General features: G+C 28.7%; 2 protein-coding genes across 3 annotated transcripts; both read right to left on the reverse strand.

Moving 5' to 3' along the window:
* Positions 1-6892: 6892 nt before the first annotated feature.
* LOC124920081 (14-3-3 protein 4) lies at positions 6893-8804 on the reverse strand. 2 transcript variants are annotated; one of them, XM_047460485.1, is made up of 5 exons: positions 8680-8804; positions 7929-8424; positions 7561-7683; positions 7356-7472; positions 6893-7218 (listed from the first exon to the last, which is right to left on the reverse strand). In XM_047460485.1, exons 2-5 carry the CDS (start codon positions 8409-8411, stop codon positions 7156-7158), a joined length of 786 nt encoding a protein of 261 aa, XP_047316441.1. In that variant the 5' UTR covers positions 8412-8424; positions 8680-8804; the 3' UTR covers positions 6893-7155. The 2 variants fall into 2 exon arrangements, with proteins under 2 accessions (XP_047316441.1, XP_047316440.1); XM_047460484.1 differs by lacking the exon at positions 8680-8804 and having other exon boundaries at positions 7929-8464.
* Positions 8805-10460: 1656 nt separating this feature from the next.
* LOC124921070 (T-complex protein 1 subunit zeta 1) lies at positions 10461-17539 on the reverse strand. Its single transcript, XM_047461675.1, has 16 exons — positions 17421-17539; positions 17174-17317; positions 17027-17090; positions 16459-16594; positions 16000-16151; positions 15729-15776; positions 15456-15548; positions 13304-13410; positions 12183-12297; positions 11999-12085; positions 11605-11809; positions 11414-11508; positions 11239-11307; positions 11037-11144; positions 10826-10944; positions 10461-10725 (listed from the first exon to the last, which is right to left on the reverse strand). Exons 2-16 carry the CDS (start codon positions 17305-17307, stop codon positions 10644-10646), a joined length of 1614 nt encoding a protein of 537 aa, XP_047317631.1. The 5' UTR covers positions 17308-17317; positions 17421-17539; the 3' UTR covers positions 10461-10643.
* Between the last annotated feature and the right edge of the window lie 5494 nt (positions 17540-23033).

A 23033-nucleotide genomic window follows, 5' to 3' on the forward strand; every position in this document is an offset into this window, starting at 1 on the left:
GTTCAACTTTTTAATGTCCATGCGTTGCAAGGATAAATAAAATTCACATTACAAAGTTGACATAGACAATACTCACATTTTTGTCATCACCATCATCATTATTGTTTTCATCGCATTCATCATCTTTTTCGTCGACAATATTTATGGTCTGAACATGAGGGGCTTCAATAGTTGGGACAATCTAGTGGTCGTCTTACTCCTCTCATTCAACGTTGTTTTTGTTATTCATCAAAAAAGAGAAACATGATAACAAATTTGATGATGAAATATTCATTTAACTTTTTTCTCATTAGTTCACCGATTTTATCATCATTTCTCGGTCAACCAAAAATATCATTTCTTACATAATAGACATCTCATATTACTAATCTCGTAATCTCATTTTTGCACCCAGCTATCTCAACAGTACCAACATCTTTTAATTTCATTTTTGACAAACCAACAATCTCATCATATCACTAACCTCTCTACCTTTATGGTATACCAACAATCTCATTCATATATTTAACCACTAATATTTTTTGTTTTCCAATTAGTCTCTTATATTACTAATCTTTCATCTTATCCATCGGCAAACCAACAATAAAAATCTCTTATCATTGACAAACCAATGTTACCGGCCTCTTATCTTTTAAGTAAACCAACCATAAATCTTAATCACACTTTCATACCTCTTATCCCTCGACAAACCAACCACCAAACTCAATCACACTTTCACACGCCTCTTATTATTCAATAAACCACATCTCAATCACACAATTTCACAAGTCTCTTATTTTTGGCAAACCAATGTTGTTGGCCTCTTATCTCTCTTAGCAACCCAACCACAAAATCTCAATCGACCATTTATCCATCAACAAACCACATCTAAATTTCAATGTTATCGGCCTCTTATTCATCGACAATCCAACCACCAATCTCAATCAACCTCTTATTCCTCGACAAACTAACCATAAATGTCAATCACACTTTCATTGTTTCACAAGTCTCTTATCATTTTAGCAAACAAATATTACCGACATCTCTTATAACTCAGTAAACCAATCACCAATCTCAATTGACATCTCTAATTGCGTGACTTCACGATCCTTTATTACTGGTCTCTTATCCCTCGGAAAATCAACCATTAATTTAAATCATTCAAATATCAATGTTACCGGTCTCATATTCATCGACAATCCAATCACCAATCTCAATCGGCATCTAATCTTGAGACCTCACGATCTTTTGTTACCAACCTCTTATCTTTCGGCAAACCAACCACAAATCTCAATCAACCTTACAATCCAATATTACCAGCCTCTTACCCCACGGTTTGACCCATATGGGCCGTACCCATTTACTCTCACGTTAATATTCAAATTAACCACGTGTCTCGACCCGAGAATCCAATTTTAAGAAATATATATATATATATATATAATAATAATAATAATAATGCTTAATTTCAAAGTGTCTAAATTGTCGGGTCGAGAGCTGTGATTATTTTGGATATATTTGTGAGATTAAATGGATACTTGGGTCGGATGGTGGGTTGACCCACCCATAAATTTAAAATGATTAAAAATAAAATTAAAAATGTTATATGTATGTTTCGAACTTGCAACATAACAAAATAAGTAGAACCATTTAACCAACTAGGCTAATAAGACCTTATATTTTAAATTCAATGTCAAATTTGATGAGCGGAAACATTCTTAATAATATAAGTTTAACTTTTTAACTAATTAATCTCTATATACTAACATGGATCCCGTACATATTTGCACGGGTAAAGATATAAAAAAATATTATTTATAAAAAATATTTTAAATAAAAATAATATTGTTCAAATCTTTGAATTGATTTTAGTTGATAAAATTAAGTTCAATCTAAATTTAATGTTTACCTATATTTATAAATCTATCTAATTATATATATAGTTTAAAAAGCATCTAAAAGAAAGATTAGATGCATATGGATCAATCATATAAATTGACAACATTCATTAGGTAGGAAAAAAATTATTTAGAAAAAAAAAAAATCAACAAAACATTGAATTTTGAATCAAATTACCAATCAAATTATAATCAAATTATATAAAGTTCTACTTGATCTAATATTCCTTATTATTATATATACTTATTTGAAAAATAAAAATATTAAAATATCATCTAACCAATTTATTTAAGTTTTTTATATTTTTTATAACTATAATAATTTTAATTATTTAATAACTAAATTTAGTAAAAAATAATATTTATTAAAAATAAAAGATAAATAAATTAATATAATAGATAAATAGACAAATATAAAAATTATTTAAAATTAATATATATATAATTAATTAAAAAAAATATGTGATAATAAAATTGTGATATACATTGTCTTAATTTATTTTTTTAAATAATAAATTATTATAATAGATAATTGAACAAATATTAAAAAATAATTAAATTAATATAATAATTAAATAAATAAAATATGTGCTAATAAAAGAAATTGTCATATAATTTTTTAATTTGATTTTTTTATAATAATAAATTATTAAAAACTATTTAAAATTAATATATATATATATATATAATTAAATAAAAAATATGTAGTAATAAAAAAATGATTTTTTCAAAGTGTTTTAATTTGTTTTCTTATAATAATAAATAAGTCTCAAATAAATCTCACAATAAATTTAAAACTTAACATATTTAAATAAATATATTTTTAACTTTTTTAATTTTAATATTTTTATTATTTTGTTTTACAGTTTTACTTTTATTTTTAACATTTTTTTATTTCACTCTTTTTAATTAATAATATATTAAATATATAATGATTTTTTTTTTAAAATTTTAGTCAATTATAAAATATTATTTCAAGTATATAATTTCTTTTTCTTTTTTTATAATAATAAATAAATCAAAAATAAATTTTTACTTTAAAACTTAATATAGTTAAATTTCTTTTTTAATTTATATATTTTTTTAAATATATATATATATATATATGAATATTATAAATTAAAATAATAAAAATTTATTATATTTTTATGGAATTTTTTTTATGTATATATAATTAATAATTTTAATACTAAAAAGAAAAAAATACATTATTAAAATCTCTCTCACCCATATATATCATCTACGCTTCTACTTCATCTACCAATGTTAGCGCACTCACATATAAGAACTATGGTCTTAAGCATGAAATGTCAACATTTTAACGTGAGACCACCTATGTTTGTTAAAATAATTTTATAATTTTGTGTATGTAATATGTATATATATCTTGTAAGTTACATTTAAATAACTATAATTTTTTTATACTCATACAAAACAAAATATAATAAAAATAAGTATATCTCTTATCTTAATATTAAATAAAAAATATTTAGTTAATAATGATATATATATAACATTATATATATATAATAAAAATAATTAAATTTATTATCTTAATATTTCCCAATCATATAAATTTATAAATAAAAAATAATTTTTATTTCCTCTTATATATATATTATTCTAATTAAAATTTATTTATTATTTATTAAGTATAAGACACATCAAATACATATTTTAAAATTATTATAATTTTGTTTTTGAATTTATTTTATTTTTATCTTTTCCGTGTGCATCGCGCACCGAATTTACCTAGTTATAATTAGAACCATTCAAGCTCACCATTATAGATGTGTTAGTCTTCATCCTTAGACTAAAATAAAATCAAGCCCTGATACCACTTTGATAGGAAAATATATTCTTCAAAACATAACACTTTCCTAACTAATTGAGTATAAGAGGTGAGCAAAACAAAAAGAAATAGAAACGACAATGCAAGACAATTTTAGCGTGAAAAAATTTCTATTCAAATCGAGAGTAAAAAACCACAAGAACTGAACACGCCACTTAACATTCCACTATCATCAATAAGGTTAAAAATATGATTCACTCTAGATATAACCAAACTAGAGTTGCATCAAGATCACATAACAATCTTGGCAAATAACAACAAAGAGCAGAAATAGTAAGATCAACCAACCTTATCAATTTTGCAATTATGGTTTCTCTTAGACTAAGTTAAAAACCTCAGAAAACAAATTTTCACCGTTCAGAATGTAACCCAAAAATAACCAACAAGCTGTCAACGTTTGAAGTCGATCAAACGGTGCAAACTCCGACAAACGGAAATCTTTTCCAACTGCTACGTCAAACCCTTGAATATGTTTTTGTTGTATTCTCTCTTATTGTTTTCAAAACCTAGTTAATCTAAATGAAATATAATATACCTTTTCACAATATTATATACTCCGTGTCTAAATAAAACTCACACCAAGTTGGGTCTCTCTAACTAGGAGGACAAAATCCAACCAAAAATTTGTACATTAATTTCTTATAATACAAGAATTTATGTCTAGTTGACGAGACATAATCGAAATTGAATTAGATTAAAAGTGTTTAGTTTTTCATGTTTGAATAGAGAAATAGGATATGTGTGAATGATTTGAAAGGTGGTGGTATGTGAACAAAAAAGGTGGCCAATCACGTGGGTAAAAATGACACTCTAAATTAAGTAGTGAACATATTCACGTCCATAACGCTTTATGTTCTTTTCTTGTCTCATATCATCTTCTTATACTTCACATGCATTTGTTCCTCATACACATACATAGGGATATTCAAAGAGACAAGGGAGCTCAATTAAAGTTGTGTTCTAAAATCAACCATCAATTTTCTCAATACTTAAATCCAAACTAGGTGTCCAATTGTCAACAAGAAACAAAATTAATGAAGGTTGTCTATTCCATCCAAGACAATATTGATTTTAGTTTTCTTTTGATGGATGGGATAAATTTTGAAAACTTATGAACATCATAAATGTAATTGTCTTTGGGATTATTGGAGTATGATTAATTCCTCTCCCGGGAAGGATATCGAAACTTGTGTGATGTGTTATTTCATTATTTACGATAAATTTTGTAGAGAAAGTCACATTTACATGATTATTTAAAAAAAATATTGAATAAAAAAATTTATTTAAAACACAACCATGATACCAACAAAATCCAAAAGGAAAAAGCAAAAGTGAAAAAGTCATGACCCCTTTACAAATCACATCAACTTAAAAAATGAATTAAACATAATAAATCAATCACAACACAAATGCTTCACTTTTCACAAAGAACAAAATATCTTTTTAAACTTGCTTTATTTCATGACAGGTTATAATCCTTCTTTCAAAACTTTAATATATTACATAATAAAATAAATGTTTATAACATAAACAATAAGTCAACCATATAGGGCATTGTTGAGTTGGATTTTTAAATTTAATTCTAACTAACCTAATTTCATTCATAAAAAAAACTTCTTCAAAATCATCACCAATTAATATTTTTAAAATAAACAAAAGTATTTAAAACACTCATTACCAACAAACTCTAGATCTTATTATCAAAAAAAAGTACTTTATCCAAAAACAAATGTTAATAAAAATTCATTGTCATTGAACTCTATCTTGTTGTACATAATTGTCATTGAACTCTATCTTGTTGTACATAATCATAAGATAGAGAAGTTTACCAGCTAATAGGTTAGAATTTAGAAAATGAAATAAGGGTTATCATTGAAGAATTTGAAGTCAACATTATTTAACAAATTATCTTTTTGTATAGTTTTTATATATGATCTTTCATGCAACAAATTCATTATCAACACCAAATACATAGAAATATTCGAAAAGCATATGGGGCCTCATTTGTTTAGACATTTGCAAGCCTTAAGGCAACTATATATCTATTTGGGGCATGCAATAAGATCCTCTCTTTTTTTTTGGTTTTTTTTGGAACATTTAATTCAAAATTTTCTTGGTTGTTAGTTAATGGGAAAGACTAGAAGGACTGATGTAGACAGTGTACAGTTATGACCCTTATACAGGAAGCATATAATATTGTTGTTCCTATTTAACATAATAAACATATAACATCACCTCATAGCTTTCCTCTACTTATATAGTCACAAACATCATAATTAAGTCTTCAAAATTCTAAACCATGGCTCAAAATCAAAAACACTTCAACAAAATTCTCATGTTTGTTGCCCTTTTCATTCTTTCCTTCTTCTTTCATGTCAGTTCGTCAATAGGTAAAATGAACATATATACGGATTGGGTATATCTTTATTTAGTTTTTGTTTTAAATTGTTTCTTAAATATGGTTTGTCGCAGATAAGAATTTGCGTGAGAAAACTGCTCATCACGATGGAGTACTAGTTGACGAGGGTTTGAGACGTGGTGATGTAGCTTCTTATTCTTCTTTTTCTCCTTATATGTTGAGAAAAAAGAAGGTGGTTACTAATGGGCATGAAGATTTTATCTCAATGGACTATACTCCAGCTAAAAGGAAACCTCCCATTCATAACTAATTAATTCTTAAACCTATACTTGTTATATTATGTTGGATAGTTTTCGACAAGTTCTCGAGGCTGGTTGGTTGGATGTCTTGGTTGTCACCGATGTGGGATGGTAAATTTTAAATGTTCATTTTCAATTTTGTGGTTTTTTGATCCCTCGTTTTTTAAAGTATAATGTTTGAAATGAGGTGCGATCAATTATAAGTTACCTATTTATAACATGTATCTCCATTTTTTGTAATGATTTGTATCATAGTTTGTGTTTAAGGGTACTTTTTAATTGTTAGTGTGGTAGTTAATATTTGTATTATCTAGTTTATTATACAAGTTTCATTCTTTAAAAGATGTCTTGTATGTGTGTATGAACTATGAACACAATAATTCTTATGGTACTACTAAATTACCAATATATACCTATCCTTATAAATGTTATTGGTATTTTTTTAAACTAGGTCATTCATTAGGGCAGCCAAGACATCGAAATTAAAAACTAGGGCAAATGAAAATTCTAGGTAAAATAATTCCAAATTGTTTTTAAGGCAGAAAACAGCAAACATCTTTGTAGAATCATAGAAAGACACAACAAAAGAGAAATGAATTAAGAATTCACTTCCTTAGAAAGGGGAGATTTGTTTATCATCATCTAAGAGGAGCAAAGAAAATGCTATTAATATAAGCTAGCAGAGGACATAACAGCCAACTAGAAATTTTCATCATCTGTAATACTATTATAATGCAGCAGCTCAATAGGAGGATGAACCATTCATCACTACTCGTGACCTTCTCCTGATTCGCGTTTCGAACCTTCTTTGATCTCGTCCACACTTTCATCCTGTAATCACCAAACCCTATTCATTATCAATTTCTTACAACGAGTATTCATTCTGCTAGATATGAATGCAGTGAACTGGTTCAACATAAGGGCAATGAAGATTAGCAGTTAATAAGAGATAAAAATGAAGAACAGACCGCGACATCAGATGTCCATAGTGTCAGATTGTCGCGAAGAAGTTGCATGATCAAAGTGCTATCTTTGTATGATTCCTCACCCAATGAGTCCAGCTCAGAAATAGCCTCATCAAAAGCCTGACATAAAAAATTTTAACATTTTTTTGAGAAAAAACATCATTATAGGAAATCAATATTTGTTGAATGCAGGGATTAATTAACAAACCTGCTTTGCCAAATTACATGCCCGATCAGGTGAGTTAAGAATCTCATAGTAAAAGACGGAGAAATTAAGTGCCAGTCCCAGCCTAATCGGATGAGTAGGCGTTAAATCTGCCAAAGCAATATCCTTCAACAACACCAAAGGTAAATAAATCAAAAGGGTACACAATAGACAATGATTTTTTAAGGGTAACATGATTAATTTACTGGTTTAAATTTGTCTTTTTTAATGTTTTAACTAGATTATCGAGTTAAACCATTCGTATCTTACTGAAATTGAGGTAAATAACTTAATTGAGATAAGCAACTTATCAAACAAAAATGCCCAAATAAAATCCAGTAACAAGAAAATAGAGATAATCACAAACAAACCTGTGCAGATTTGTAAGCCAACAAGGTACTCTCAGCAGCTTCCTTCCTCTCAGCACCAGTCTTAAACTCAGCCAAATACCTATGATAATCACCCTTCATCTTAAGGTAAAATATCTTAGATTCCCCAGATGATGCCACAGGAATGAGATTCTTCTCCAAAAGAATCAGAATACCATCACAAATCTTGCTGAGTTCCTCTTCAATTTTACTCCTGTACTCCTTAATGATGTTGACATGATCTTCATTTCCTCGAGACTCCTCCTTCTGTTCAATCGAAGAAATAATCCTCCAAGAACCCCTCCTTGCACCAATCACATTCTTATAAGCCACTGAAAGAAGGTTCCTTTCTTCCACACTCAGCTCCTCAACATCAGATACTTTCACCACTTTCTCCATGAACTCAACCATTTCTTCATATCTTTCAGCTTGTTCAGCCAACTTTGCCAAGTAAACATTTTCTTCACGCGATTCACTATGAACCATCTTTTTGTTTTTCCTTCAAATTCTACAACCAATTCAGAAATTTATCATTCCTAAGACATAATTCTGGGCATAACCTAATATTCCATTGTTAAATAAATCGTGTTCAATCTATATGGCATACATTTGTAAACTACTAATAACAAGAATACATGGAAATCTGATAGTAAATAGCCAATTAGAGTTTAACCCATCAAGCCAAATGCTAGATATGAGAGATTATTATAAACAAAATACAGAATGGGTTGAACTGAATTGAATCTAACATTACCTCCTTGGACCAGTCTAGCCTTGTCTGAAAATTACAGAGTCTTTAGAGATGGAGATGAAGATGAAGATGAAGGATGGAGGTACAAATAGAAAAGGAAGTGGACAGACAAATGGGGACGGAGACTGCAAAGGAAGAAAAGTCTCTCGTACGAACGAACGCGGCTGATAGTCAAGGGACAATGTTGTCATTTAAGACCACAACTACGAGTCTCGTGGATTTGGCAACTCCATTAAAGTCCTGCAATTAATTACTAATTGAGCGGGAAAATATCCCAAATATTTATTTAGAAATCTCCAAACTTAGTTTTTATATTTTTAAATCATATAAAAATAAACTGATTATTTAGTTTATTACTTAAATAATTTATTAGATAAAATTTGTATGTTCACTTTTTTTTCTAGTTTTAGTAATTGCAATTTTAATTAGTCCCCATTGAACTAAATCAAATTAAAGATTATATATATACTCATAGTTTTATAATTTATTGAGGCAGTGTTGTATTTTGTTTGATCATTCCTTCTAATTTTTTATAATCCGAATAATATTAATATTTTATTTTTTAATCTGTTGGGTCGTTTGTTATTCTTAACGTCAATTATTTTTGTGATGTTAATCTATAAATCTATGTACATTCATTTTTATTTTTTTTAGCAAAATAGATGAAGTTGTTAAATCTCTACTTATTTCTCTTTTGTTTAATGAATAGTTTTTAAATATGTTATTTTATTGGACTCTTTTACGGGTATCATTTTTTGTTTGGTACAAATTTTTCATTATTTTGATCATACCGATAAATTATCGGTTTTCACTTAGACTTTTTTCGGCGTTGCTTATCAACCCCACGAGTAAAAACAAATATTTAATAATATTTTTTCGACATTGTTGATACGATTGATTTGTTTGCTCATTGCTCATTGTTTTGGAACTCTAACAAGTCGTATATGGAGCTACTAAAGAAATTTCAAAATTGTTGAATCTTCTCTATTGAAATTTTAATTTTTATAAATTTATCATATTATTTAATATCTAAATTCTCATTTATTTGTTTTAAATTTTTAAATATTATTTTGTATTATTTATAAATTAATATTTAATATATAACTGCTTATTTGAATCAATTAGAATTAAAAACTTATAAAACTAAATTAATATATGTTATATTACTATTTTTATATTATAATAATTTTTTGTTAGACTTACTATTTAGATATAGGTAAATGATTTTAGTTGAAAAGAAATATTGTATACATAATTATTATCATTTTAAATGAGAATTTATTTTCTTTTATACACAAACAATCGTTTAACCAATTTCAATTTCATAGTACAAAACAAAATCTAAATATTTATTAATGTCAACTTTCTTCCTTATACTTTATTTGGTAATTCATCATTTTTAATTATAAAATAAATAGGATAATATTCTTATGCAGTGATATTAATCATTTACATAGAAAATATAAAAGAGTAAAACATAAAATAGCATACATTAAACCTTGGGTACAGATGAAAATAAATATCATTATAATTAAACAAAAAGATCACTAATTCAGATGTTAAGAAATAGTAATATAATTTAATGAATATATTCATTAAATTTTAATCTGCAATTTAATTATATTTTATCTATTACTCTTGTTACATTTAATAAATAATAATAATATAACAGTACAACTAATGAAAAATCAATATTTTAGGGTTTTTCCAAACGGTGATTACAAGAATGAAAGCTTGCAATAACATAAAGAAAACCAGGAAATTTAAAAGCAAATGAACAAAGAAACAGACAAGCCATAGGGGCACAATGAATTTGCATAAAAACCAGTCATTATGTTGTTATCCAGCCAGCAGTGACAATAACAAAATGATTTCATAAATAAGAAACATAACCTACTACTTATAAAAGAACCAAACAGTATCGAAAACTCAACAAAATTGCTCATGGTTTGGAGAAGAAAGCAAATTTAAGGACCAGTTGGCTTCCTCATGTTGCGACCCGCGCGAATCACTTCATCCACTAACAGTAACTGTGAGGCAATAACCGGCCTGAACCAAACCCATAATAAACAAGGATATTCGTTACTGCTTATTCCATTTTCTAAAGCGTTTATAATATATCCAATATAATTACTACTTTTAGACTTACACAGAATTTATGATTTGTCGTTTGACTGAGTAATTGTCAAAGATGCCCTCCATTTGTGGATCAATAGGCTCACCGGTGTGCAGGTTTAATCCCACGATATTACCTCTGTCATGCTCACCCTGTCAAAGTTACAAGAAACGGAAACAATATTTATCAGCAATTTTTTTATTACATAAATTGTTTATATAACTCTAATAAGTGAAATTGTTACCGTAAGGGAAATGATTGCATCTTGAGTGTCTAGACCAGAATTTTCAGCTAGGGTCTTGGGAATGACAAGAAGGGCATCAGCGAAAGCTTGAACTCCCAGTTGGGCACGCTGTACAACATTTGAAGTCCAAAGAATAAGATAAATGAAAGTGGCAATTAATAATGTAGAATTATTGATGAGTTAGTTAGCTTCATCCATTTACCCCTTGAATAGTTTTCTTTACTTCGTTGACTAGATGCTGTCTAGCTGCAACTTCAAATGCTCCTGCCCCCTACAGTTGTTTATTAACACATATATGTGAGGATCAATTCGTCAAAAGACAAGAATGCTTATATTGCCTAAGTTAGGTGCACAATTTGATTATGAAGAGTACTTACTAGAACGACTGATTCATCTTCAATGGTGTTTTTCACTGCCCTTAAACCATCACGGACGGCATCCTTAATTTGTGCAATAGTATGATCATTAGGTCCTACAGAATTGAGAAACATAAAACTGTATAATTAAACACTGTTGTGGTCAAGCCACTAAGTCAAATAGTTATAACATAGCAAGAAGTCCAACCTACCTTTAATTAGGATTGTACAAGAATGAGGGTTCTTAACATTTTCTACAAATGTATACTTATCTTCTCCAAGCACATGTTCATAAACAAGTCCTGCCCATCCCAGACAGTCAGGAGTCAAGTCATCAACAGAATTAACAGCCTCTCCACCACATGCCAAAATCAATCGCTCCATATTTCTCCTCTTGGCTCTCCGAAGTGCAACAATCTAAAAAAATAATAAACAAATTGTAACAAAGGAGAAAAACAAGTGTTAACTATCTGGAAAAGCCATCATAAGTTATTTTTCTAAAAATTACAGCAGCCTTAATGGGAATGAAGACACAACATCCAAATACTTGACAGAAAATTAAAACATAATAGGAGCAGGAGAAAGACATAATCATGTGAAACTTACCCCAGCTCTAGCAAGAAGATCCAATGATGGAGGGTCAATTCCTTTTTGATTAATGATGACAAAATTATTGTCAGTACCAGCACAAACCTAAGCCACAAGTACATCCATATGTAAAGTCAGTACAACATATTATTAATCCTCGCATTATACAAATAGTAGAACTAATCTAGAGCTCAAGTCATACCTGGTTCTTCATTTCAATGATTTTGTTCACTCTTTCATCAACAGAGCGCCTTTCAGCTGCAACCATTGCCTCTCTCTGTTCCGCATTTGAGTAGAAAAATCCTGAATTTACCTCACTAGATAGAAAAAGACAAGTCCATATCCACAGTGTCAACCAACCAAGTTATTCAGTTAAATATTTAGGAGCTTAATACTAGTAAAATACAATATCCAGGAATGAGATCAACACATGACTTCAACACAGAATAAAATGGAGTCTAGAAATATCCGCAAGAGAATGAATCTGTTATTTAAAATAACAGTTGAGTAAATCAAATGAAGCTGCATAATGATCAGAGCTACATGAAAACTATAAGCCATGTAAAGGAACGGAACTACGGAAGACCTAGGGAAAAGATTGTCATAACATGAGTGATTCGACACATTAAGTTTCTTATCAATGACACTTTATGTTGTTTGCATCCCAAATGTATTGTTATTGAAACCAGAGTAATACTTGAGCTACATGAAAATTATAAGCCAGGTAAAGAAAACAAAGACCTACGATGCAAAAGACCATATAGAGTAAGTCAGCGCATTAAGTTTCCTTTTAGTGGCATTGTATGTAATCTTCACTCTAAATGTATGACTTTGAAGCCAGAGAAATAATTTAACACTAATTTATCATCACCATAATTTATCTTATGATGCAATAACTGTAGGTTGCAGATTGGTAGTTACTTATAGTATCTTCTAGCATTTGCTATTTATGAATGTGAAAAGATCAAAATTCTCAAGAGAAGAAAACAAAAGATGGAACTGTAGAAGTTGCAGTCTTTCTTAGTCTACTCAAGTATCTATTGCAAAAATGGTTTCAAGGTTTCAATCAATATTCGTGACAATTTTCTGGTTGTTCTAGTGATGAACTCAAAGACCAAATTCGATTTTAGTTAAGAGTGCATAATTCTCTTAGTTTTACAACTAAACTTAGTTGAATCAAACCAAATATGATGTCAAAGTGAAGTGTTACAGTGCCATTGATGGTTCGTATACAACTTTCCAGAATCCCAACAATAAGAAAAAGAAAAGGAAAAAAGACAAAGGAAACAGGAGCAACATAGCCAATGTTTGTATTTTACATACCTTTTTTCATACTCTAGTGATACATTACAGGTCAAGATGTGACAGTTTTCCACTCTTCGTTTCATATCTGGATGCCTTGAACCATGATCTAAAACTAGTCCTTCCACCTACAAAAAAATGGGAAAATCAAAGAATGAGAAGGGAAGAGTTACATTTACAACTCTCCCCTATGATTTCAAGTGTAATTAAAATAAAGAGTCAACAAAATACTTATAAAATGATGCACAATTTTTTTTACTTTACACTAAACACATTATAATGAACAAACCGAGAATCACCAGGAAAGAACCTTTAAGAATACATTGAAAATTCTAAAAGATTAGATCAAACTATCTCAATTGCAAAAGGTGGATAATTGCCTCTTCATTTCTTATAGAATGGAATACTAATTAAGGTTTAAAAACACCAATGCATTAAGATATTTTTATGATTCAGCCTCCAAGAGAACTGGAATAATAATTATACATGTTTAACAATCAAGAACATTATAAAATGACTCAAATGTGGCGTTTGGACGAAACTTGGGACCTAACAAATCAGAGGACTGTGCAAGGATTGGATCAGCAGTAAGAAGCATTAATAGGTCCTATTTTTGTTTAATCTAAAAGTCTTCTACATTTAATAACACAGAAGCTGAATATTTAATATGCACTTCAAATATACTTCTTAGCAGTATATTTAATAGGAATCTAAGAAATGGCAATGCCTAAATATTTGCAAGGTATATCCTTCATAAGGAAATCCATAGTTGTCAATAGCGTATAGCGCTAAATAGCGCCAAAGCTGCTCATGGCTATAGCTTAAAGCGAATAGCGTAGGGAGGGCTATTTGAAAATAAAGCAGCGTTAAAAAACATGTAAATATCAAAAATAAAAAACATCACAAAATTAAAAGTTCAAAACATAAAAACCATCAATTCTTAAACTACAAAAAGTTCAAAACATAATCTAAAATTCATTGTCACCATTTTCTTCATCATTCTCTTCTTCACTTTTTTCATCGAAATCAAATTCATCTAAAAGATAAAATGTGTTAGATGTTCCTATTGGTCTTTTCCCCCTTGACTTAGATGTTATTGCCTTCTAGCTTCTTAAATGTGTAGATGAAGTTGTATTTGATTGCCTCAATGTATAAAACTACTAAAACTTATATAAATTAAAACTATGAAACAAAACGGCTAGAGAAGAGAAGATAAGAATTGGAAAAGGCTTGAGAGAATAAAATAAGGAAAAATAAGTGTGAGAAGAGGAAGAGGAAAAAATAAATGAGAAAAATTTGGGAAGATGAAAAGTCAAATAAATATATTTTTAAATAGCGTCGCTATAAGGGGTAATAGCTATTGGCGCTATGTGAGCTATAGCGAGAAAAGCGGGGCTATTTGAAAGTGTATAGCCTATAGCGCTTTATATCTACAAGTGGGCGCTACGCTACGCTATTCGCTATAGCTAGCGCTACGGGCGCTATTGACAACTATGAGGAAATCTAGACAAGATATCAAGCAATAAGCATAGACCAAAAAAAATATACAGGGCTATAATCACTTTCTTCCGTAATGTCATTGGGACTCAGGATTTATAATGCTAGCTTGACTAAATAATAGATACAGTGCAGGTTAGAGGGTAGCACCTGTTTCTTATCAAGAACAAGAAACCGGATTCCGAGTCCAAGTTCTTGAAAAAGGCTAGTCATATGTTCCACATAAATGTAAAACATCCTATTGTCTTTCAAAGTTACTAAGAGATCTACCATGATAAGAAAATAGACTGAGCCTGAATGGGAAACATAATAACAGAAATCAAAGTTGCAGTTATAAGCCTGTAATTAACCAGGTCAACCAAGAATGACTTGAGGTTTTCATTTTCTCAATGTCTTGTCCCAAGGAAAAAAGATTATACTAGAGAATAACTAGAAAATGCCATATTACCCTTCGTATATAACTAGAAAATTAACTTTATTAAGTTAATTTTTTAACTCATGTCCATTGTATTACTTACTGCTTTATTATCCCCAAATTAACTATAGATTTGCAGGCATCAATCAAATACTAATTTTTTGTTTCTAATCAAATATTAATAAGAATTCATAAAAATGTCACCCGGCGATAAGTTTCATAAATGTAGCCACAAGCGTTTAAATATTCTAGAATACATACCAAATGGGTGTCCACATCAAACTTGTGCCGCATATGCATAATCTCAACCATAAAAAGATCAATAGATTCTTCGGGTTTGCGAATACAAAGTACCTATTAGCACCAAGCAAAAAACAAAAGCAAACAATGACAAATTAATATATGTCTTTCCAGGAAAATACACCAGGACGCAAAATAGGCACAAAATATCGCCAACATTGTGGTGAATGCAATTAAACAATTAATCCTTACACAAAAAGCTCAGAAATTGAAATATCAAATAGAAATACTCACTGCATTAACAATTACGTCAGTCAACTGATCGGCCAATGCTTCATACAACTGTAAAAAGAAATTAAAAAAAATCAAACTTAAAAACAATGAAAGAGAAGTTCAGACAAATAATCAAGAACATTCTTTAAAAGAAATATGAGGTATAGCTCCATGGTGTCTTTTCATAACTTATGCAGTTTCTTATGTGCTTCATACTTTATTATATATATATATGTGTGTGTGTGTGTGTGTGTTGTTGGGAGATGCAAGGATATGTAAGAAAAGTTGACACCTTTGTTCTCAGCGTTGTCCTTCCTACCATCTTCAACATCTCTTTGTCAGGTTCACCACCGATCACTACAGGGGTCTTGAACTTTTCTAGAAAAAGCAATGTTGCTCTTTTTGCAATATCAAAACCATCAACTAATACTCGAGGGTGCATCCCTGAAGAAAATATCCAATGAAAAACTATAAATAATATATATATAAAGTATGAAGCAAGGTAGTATGACATCCAAATGATAACTATGAAGTACTGAAACAAATGGTTGCAGTTGATAAGTTCCAATATCCATGTTGGAAAGACAATATGCATGTTATCGCCAGTTTTTTTTTGCGAAAAATTCAATGGGTTTTGAATCTATAACAAGCAACCTTATCCACAAAACTATAAAATGCAATATAACCAGAAGATTTCCTATTGGGATTCCCATTTCACTAGTTACAACAGCAGACTGGAATAAACTATGACCTTCATCAATATAGCGCTCAGATTGTTTCATAAGCTCGCCAATGAAGATAACTGTAGAAGTTGTTCCATCACCACTTGTGTCATCTTGTGCAACTGCTGTCCTTGCGATCATTATTGCAGTAGGATTTTGAATTTGCTGCAACCATAAAATCATGGATGTAAACATTTATGGTTGTTCAAACATTGCAAGAAAATAATTATCCATTTTAACTTATTTGGTTAAGGAAAACATCTTGTAGCTGGCTGACCCAATTAAATTGAAATCGTGCAGTTCAGATTAAAGGAATGGAGTCAATTGATGCAGAGTTTATGTTAGCTTGCAAATATTAAAGTAAAACATATAATTAAGAAAATATGATATCATTATTTGGTAGTAATGGTTCAAATAGAGTGATTTGTAGAATCTGTGAGCTTGTAACATGATTTGGAGTCATAAAGATTGCATCTGCAACAACATCACTTCTAATACCATAATATGTCACGAGCTAATCCCGGAATTTCAGAATCAAGATATAGACTGCTCAAGTAATTTACAACGTAAGAAGATCAGCAATGAACATAGACATACCATTTCCTTCAATAGGGTGTTGCCATCTTTTGTCAGTTTAATGTCACCAGCTCCACCAACAAGCCTAATGAATCAAAGATGTAGACTTTAATTAAAAAAGGGAATGAAAGACATGACGCCGAAATGAAAAGTGAATGAAAAACTCACATCTTGATGGTACCCTTGGGACCGAGGTTGGTCTTGAGGACATCTTGCAAACCCTTAGCGGCATTGATGTTCATGTGAAGCGCAGCAGATTTGTTGAGCACTTCGGCATTTGGGTTTAATACTCGAAGTGACATTTTGTGATACCTGGAGAGAAAGAAACATATATATGTATATTGAGAGGAAAGACGAGGAATTCAAAAACCCAGTGAGCTATACAACACATAAAGAGAAGAAACAATAATGTAACCTTGAGGAGATCCGCGGCCTTGGATCAGAGAGAGAGAGAGAGAGAGAAGTGAAGAGAGTGTAAAAACTGAATCTGAATGGCGGGTTCCTAAGGGTTTAGAGTTCTTAGGGCTTTCACCCCGGCAAAGTAATAAGCCTAATAAGCGGAAGCAAAACTGCAAGTTAAACGGTGTCGTTTTAGACCTGCAAACATGTTATTACATTTTTAACTTGTTAAATACGAACATTTAGGGTTTGTTTTATTTGAGTTAATTAATTTTTTTATTAAATTCTCAAAAATTATATTATTTAGATTTATAATTGATTGAATTAACATAATTAAATATATATATATATATATAATGATGCTTCAAATTTTAAGTTCAACAGAATGATCAAGTCAGCATCAATATTTTTTCACTTCTCTCCTCTTTTCTACTCAATTAAATTTTTTTCCTTCATATATATATATATATATATATATAATTGATAATAAAAATATAAAATTATAAAATTATTTCAACAATCTCAAGTGATCTAGCGGTTAATGTTCACATTTCATGATTAAGATTAGGGTTCGAATCTAAAAACATGCAAATTCAAATTTTCATAAATGCATTCTTGACTATAATATAACGTGGCGCGACTTTTAAATAAATGATACGAGGCATCTAGAAGTGTGAGGTCGGGTAGTGGGTGGTTTGTCGAATGTGAGGTCGAAATTAGTGGATGATTTGGTCTCTATATATATAATGATCTTTAAAATTTAAGCTCACCAGAATCATCGACATCAACATGTATTTTCTCTATCATCCTCTCTCTTTTTTAAATTATTTTTTTTCCTAACCATATATAAGTGTGTGAGGTGTGTGACGATGGATAAGAGGTGTGTGATCAATTAAAATTGGTTGTTGATTTGTTGAAGTGAGAGTAAAAGAGAGATCAACTAAGATTGGTGAGTCGTTTGTCGAGGGATAAAGAGACATGAAAAAGTGTGAGTCTCAATATTAGGGTGAGTAAGTGGTTTGCCGAGAGAATAAAGTATGAGGGAATAAAGAGACATGAAAAAGTGTGAGTCACAAGGTGAGGGTCAATTAGAGGTTAGTGGTTGAGTTTTGACGATAAATAAGAGGCGTGTGATCAATTGAGAATGGTTGTTGATTTGTTGAAGTGAGAGTAAAAGAGATGTCGACTAAAATTGGTGAGTAGTTTGTCGAGGGATAAAGAGACATATGAAAATTTGTGAGTCACAAGATTATGGTCAGTGAGCGGTTGTCGAGAGGATAAAAAGTCATATAAAAAAATGTGAGTCACAAGATGAGGGCCAATTGGGGGTTAGTGATTGAGTTTGACGAAAGATAAAAGACGTGACATCAATTAAGGTCGACTAAAAATGGTGGGTGGCTTGTCGATGAGATAAAAGAGGCATATGAAAAAGTGTGAGTCACAAAATAAAGGTCAATTGAGGGTAGGGGTGTTCAACCGATCGGTTAATTAAACGGTTCCGGTTAAATCCGGTTTTACCTCTTATTTTACAAACCGGTTAATCTGCCGGTATTGATATCAATTTTACCAGTTTTGTTCTACTGGTTTCGATCAGTTCCGATCGGTTAACCAGTTTAACCGTGAACTGATAATTCAATTTTTCAAATTAATTGTTAAACTTGTTAAAAAAAATTCAAAATCCTTGTTTGTGTCGTAATAATATTTCATAGATATATTTAAAAATATATTATAATATATTATATTATTATAACAATATAAGATATTTTAAAAGTTTTCATTTACAAATAGTTATCTAAATGATTTTTTTAAATAATTCTATATAAATTATAATTTTAAATTTTAAAATAACTAATATATATTATTAAATATTATTTATAATATATCTAATAGTTAAAAAAAACTAATATAAATATATATGATTAGGCTTAAAGTGTACTACACTTTTGGGATAGTATATCCCAATAGTAAAATTATAACGTTGTTTGGTTGGACTGGTTCTATATGTATCTTAAAAGGGTATAAAATAGTAACTTCCTACACCTGTCACAATGTCACAAGAAGGTATTAAAATTTTAATTTATTTTTAATATTTTTTAATCTTATTTTTTTAATATTAATATTAATTTGTTTTATTAATTTTTCATTAAAGTTTAATTATTAAGCTTTTATTATTTTTAATTTTAGTTTATATTATTTTTTTTAAACAAACTTATTTTAAAATTTTTAATATTTAAAATTTTATTTATTTTTATAAAAAATAAAGTTAAGTTTATTTTATAATTAATAGTATAAAAATAATAATAATATTATTAATAATTATAATTATTATCTCTTAAATGTTAATTCAATGATTTAAAAAATATATATATTATCCGTTCATATTTTAAACAAAATTATGAAATAATACTAAATATTTATTTTTATATATTATTATTAATTTAAAATAATAACGTAATTATATTATATTTATTTATTTAATAAAATATTAATAATATTTAAAATAATTATAATAAATTTTAAATAATATTAAAATATAAAAAAAGTTAGTTAAAAATAATATTAAAAACATAATTAACAAGATAAAAAAAATTAAAAAAATTATTTTATTCTTATACTTAAATTTTATACTATCTACCAAACAAAAAATTATAAACTTATATAATTTATATAATGTCTTATACTTTCAACCAAATAATAATAATAGTCTATATAAATTATATTTTTTTATAACTCGTTACAATTTATACCTCCTTATAGTTTATACCTAATATGTTGTACCTCGTAACAAACGCGGCCTTAAATTATTATCGGTTTACCGGTTAAACCGCTAGATAAATATTTCAACCGATAATCGAACCGTTTAACTGGTAAAAAACCGGTTAACTCGAACCGTTAGAACTGGTTAACTCGAACCGTTAGAACCAGTTAATCAATAAACCGGTAAAATGAAACCGGTAAGTTATCGGTTCAGTTGGGTTATCAATTTTTCGGTTTTTTTGCACCGCCCTAATTGAGGGGTTAAATGGGTATCGATAAAATAAAATATATGTTAACATTAATTTTATATTAAACTTAATTTTATAAAAATTAAAATCAATTTTAAATTAATTAAATTTGAATAATATTAATTTTATTTATAATATTTATAAATAAATAATATTTTTTAAATATTTTTACACGGATTCACGCTAGTTTTTATAAGAATAGGTTGAGGTACCAAGAGCTAATTTGATATTGGGTTTTTATAGTGTTTTTTTTTCTGAAAATTAACTTATCATATTTTATTTCTTTTTTAATTATTTAATCAGTTAATTTTTAATCAAAATATTATTTTTTTTCTAAGTTTTTTTTTATAATTTTATATTATTAAAATTTTAAACTGTATTTGTAATAATGTAACCGTTACATTATTTAATTTATTAATTAAAATATTAAATATTATATATCTAAATATATTAATACATTTAAATTTTTTTATATAAAAAAGTCTTGATATCCTCAAAATCAATCCACTGACATTTTATAAATAAATCAAAATTATTTAAATAAATCCTTACCTAACAAGCTCTAAGAATGTATTAAAAAATAACTTTAAGAAACATCAAATAAGACATTTTTTCAAAATCTAAATTTTATTTAAAAAACCCATACATCAAACAGCTGTAAAGGTTTATGTTATCATATAAGTTATTTTGTTTTCTTTCTTTTAAATGATTTAACCTATCACATAACTTTTTAATATCAAATTACTGTTCAATATTTTTAACCCACAAAATTCATTTTTTCTACTTCAACATACCTCATTTAAATTTAATGGAAGAACTTTCTAATATGGTGTTTAAACTGAGACTAAATTTAAAGATTCAGAGATGAAATTTTCTCCTTTCCCTTCAACCTTCAATAAAAAAAACAGTTAAGAAAACTAAACAACACCAATCATATCTCATGAACATCAATCTTAGGCCTTAGCCACACAAGTAAGCAGAATCTTAAAGAAAGCATCAATTATTGAACAATATCCATCGCCCTGAATCTGATCATCCTTCTTCTTGCTCTTTTTCATCATCAAGTTATGACTCTTCTGTTTCAGCCATTTCAGGGTGATCTTCCCACTGTCTTTCTTCTCACAACTGAAAGTGTAACTTCTCAGATATGTTTGCCTGCTACAAGAATAAGGACGAGACATCACCTCCACCGGTGGTGGAGATCTTTTAGCTGTGGATAACAGTCGAAGAAACTCTTTGTCAGATTGTGCCCATTGATAGAGTCTTGTGGTCCTCTGCTCCATTAATGGTGTGTCATTGACTATGTCTAATATGCAGCTTGACATACAGCTCGAGTTCATCATACTGTCTTAACTTGAATATGGTTGTGTGTAAATTTATACAAAGATCTCTAGATTCTCTACTAGTGGTAGAACCTAGATGGGAAAAGATTGGATTTTTAAATAAAGTGAATACAAATTATATGTGCCCATAAAGTGTAAACTATAGCTTAATTTGAAGATGAGACTTAAAATATTTCTCGGGAAGTCTTATAATATTGTTGGGCAGAGGGAGAATCTTTGTTCGGGGACTTGTCTTTTATCTGTTAAAGAACACAACCTTAAAGCTCGTGTACCATTTGCAAAACTCCAGCTGTTGCCGTTTTGTCTTTATATTGGTACGAAACCAATGGTAAACATTTTATTTAAAATCATTAGAGCTCAAAAGTTAGTTTAAAACTATAGTTTTCCAACGACTTACAACTTGAGGGCATGTATATTGAGAAAATAAGTTATTTATTGAAATAGAAATAAATGAGTTCAACTTTTTCAACACTTAGAATCATAGTATGTTTCAGGCGACAATCCAAAATTTAAAGTTAGTGTTGTTTGAAAAAAATTGAGGTAGACTTGAAAAATAAAAAATAAAAACAAAGTTAATATTTTATGGAATAGTAAATTAAATGAAAAAAATTATGATTTTTTTTTTGTAAGCCTTCACCCATCAAAGTCCTGACGTAAATTCGTCTATGTATTTTCTATGTTGTTGCAACTTGGAGTAGGTAGCATTTGAACAAAAGCTTATTTCATCACCTTCATTTACCACTATATTGAATTAATAATAAATCCATTCAAGAAAAGATCTTGGTATTTTATAATTGGAGCTAACTTCACTATAGAGTATAGAGTATATTAATATTGAAGAAAGAGATATAATTCAAATATGTAAAAGTTTTAAGAATGGTTAAGAATTTATAAGCAAGACTTAAAAGTAAAAAATAAAATCTAAACCCAGGGATAGGTATTACAATAAATTAAAATATTAATTATATATATAAGGTGATTTATAATTCAAAATGAATGTGTTAGGATTTGTGTTAGTTCAATAATCTTTAAATAATTCAATATCTTTTAATATTCTTTTATAATTAACTAGGAAAGTGTATCCAGAAAAGCTAAAAAAATTTTAATTTCGGTTTCGTGTCAAAAATATTTTTTAAATAAAATATTATTTAAAATATTTATAAAAAATATATCTTCACCAGAAATAAATTATGATAATAATTAATTTTTGATCAAATTTTAAATAATCTTTTTAGATTATGAATAATTAAATTAAAATTTGATTTAGCATAATCTATATTT

The sequence above is a fragment of the Impatiens glandulifera genome, chromosome 1, assembly GCF_907164915.1.
Source record: "Impatiens glandulifera chromosome 1, dImpGla2.1, whole genome shotgun sequence".
In the NCBI taxonomy this organism is placed as follows: domain Eukaryota; kingdom Viridiplantae; phylum Streptophyta; class Magnoliopsida; order Ericales; family Balsaminaceae; genus Impatiens; species Impatiens glandulifera.

Excerpts from the sequence above, each read along its gene's own strand:
- LOC124920081 (XM_047460485.1), bottom strand. The coding sequence starts at position 8,411 with ATGGTTCATAGTGAATCGCGTGAAGAAAATGTTTACTTGGCAAAGTTG. Across the intron at positions 7,684-7,928 it reads TGGCTTACAAATCTGCACAG|GATATTGCTTTGGCAGATTT; the intron begins GTTTGTTTGTGA and ends GTGTTGTTGAAG. Across the intron at positions 7,473-7,560 it reads CATGTAATTTGGCAAAGCAG|GCTTTTGATGAGGCTATTTC; the intron begins GTTTGTTAATTA and ends TTTTTATGTCAG.
- LOC124921070 (XM_047461675.1), bottom strand. The coding sequence starts at position 17,307 with ATGTCACTTCGAGTATTAAACCCAAATGCCGAAGTGCTCAACAAATCT. Across the intron at positions 16,595-17,026 it reads ACACCCTATTGAAGGAAATG|CAAATTCAAAATCCTACTGC; the intron begins GTATGTCTATGT and ends TTATGGTTGCAG. Across the intron at positions 12,298-13,303 it reads TCACTAGAGTATGAAAAAAG|TGAGGTAAATTCAGGATTTT; the intron begins GTATGTAAAATA and ends TTTTCTATCTAG.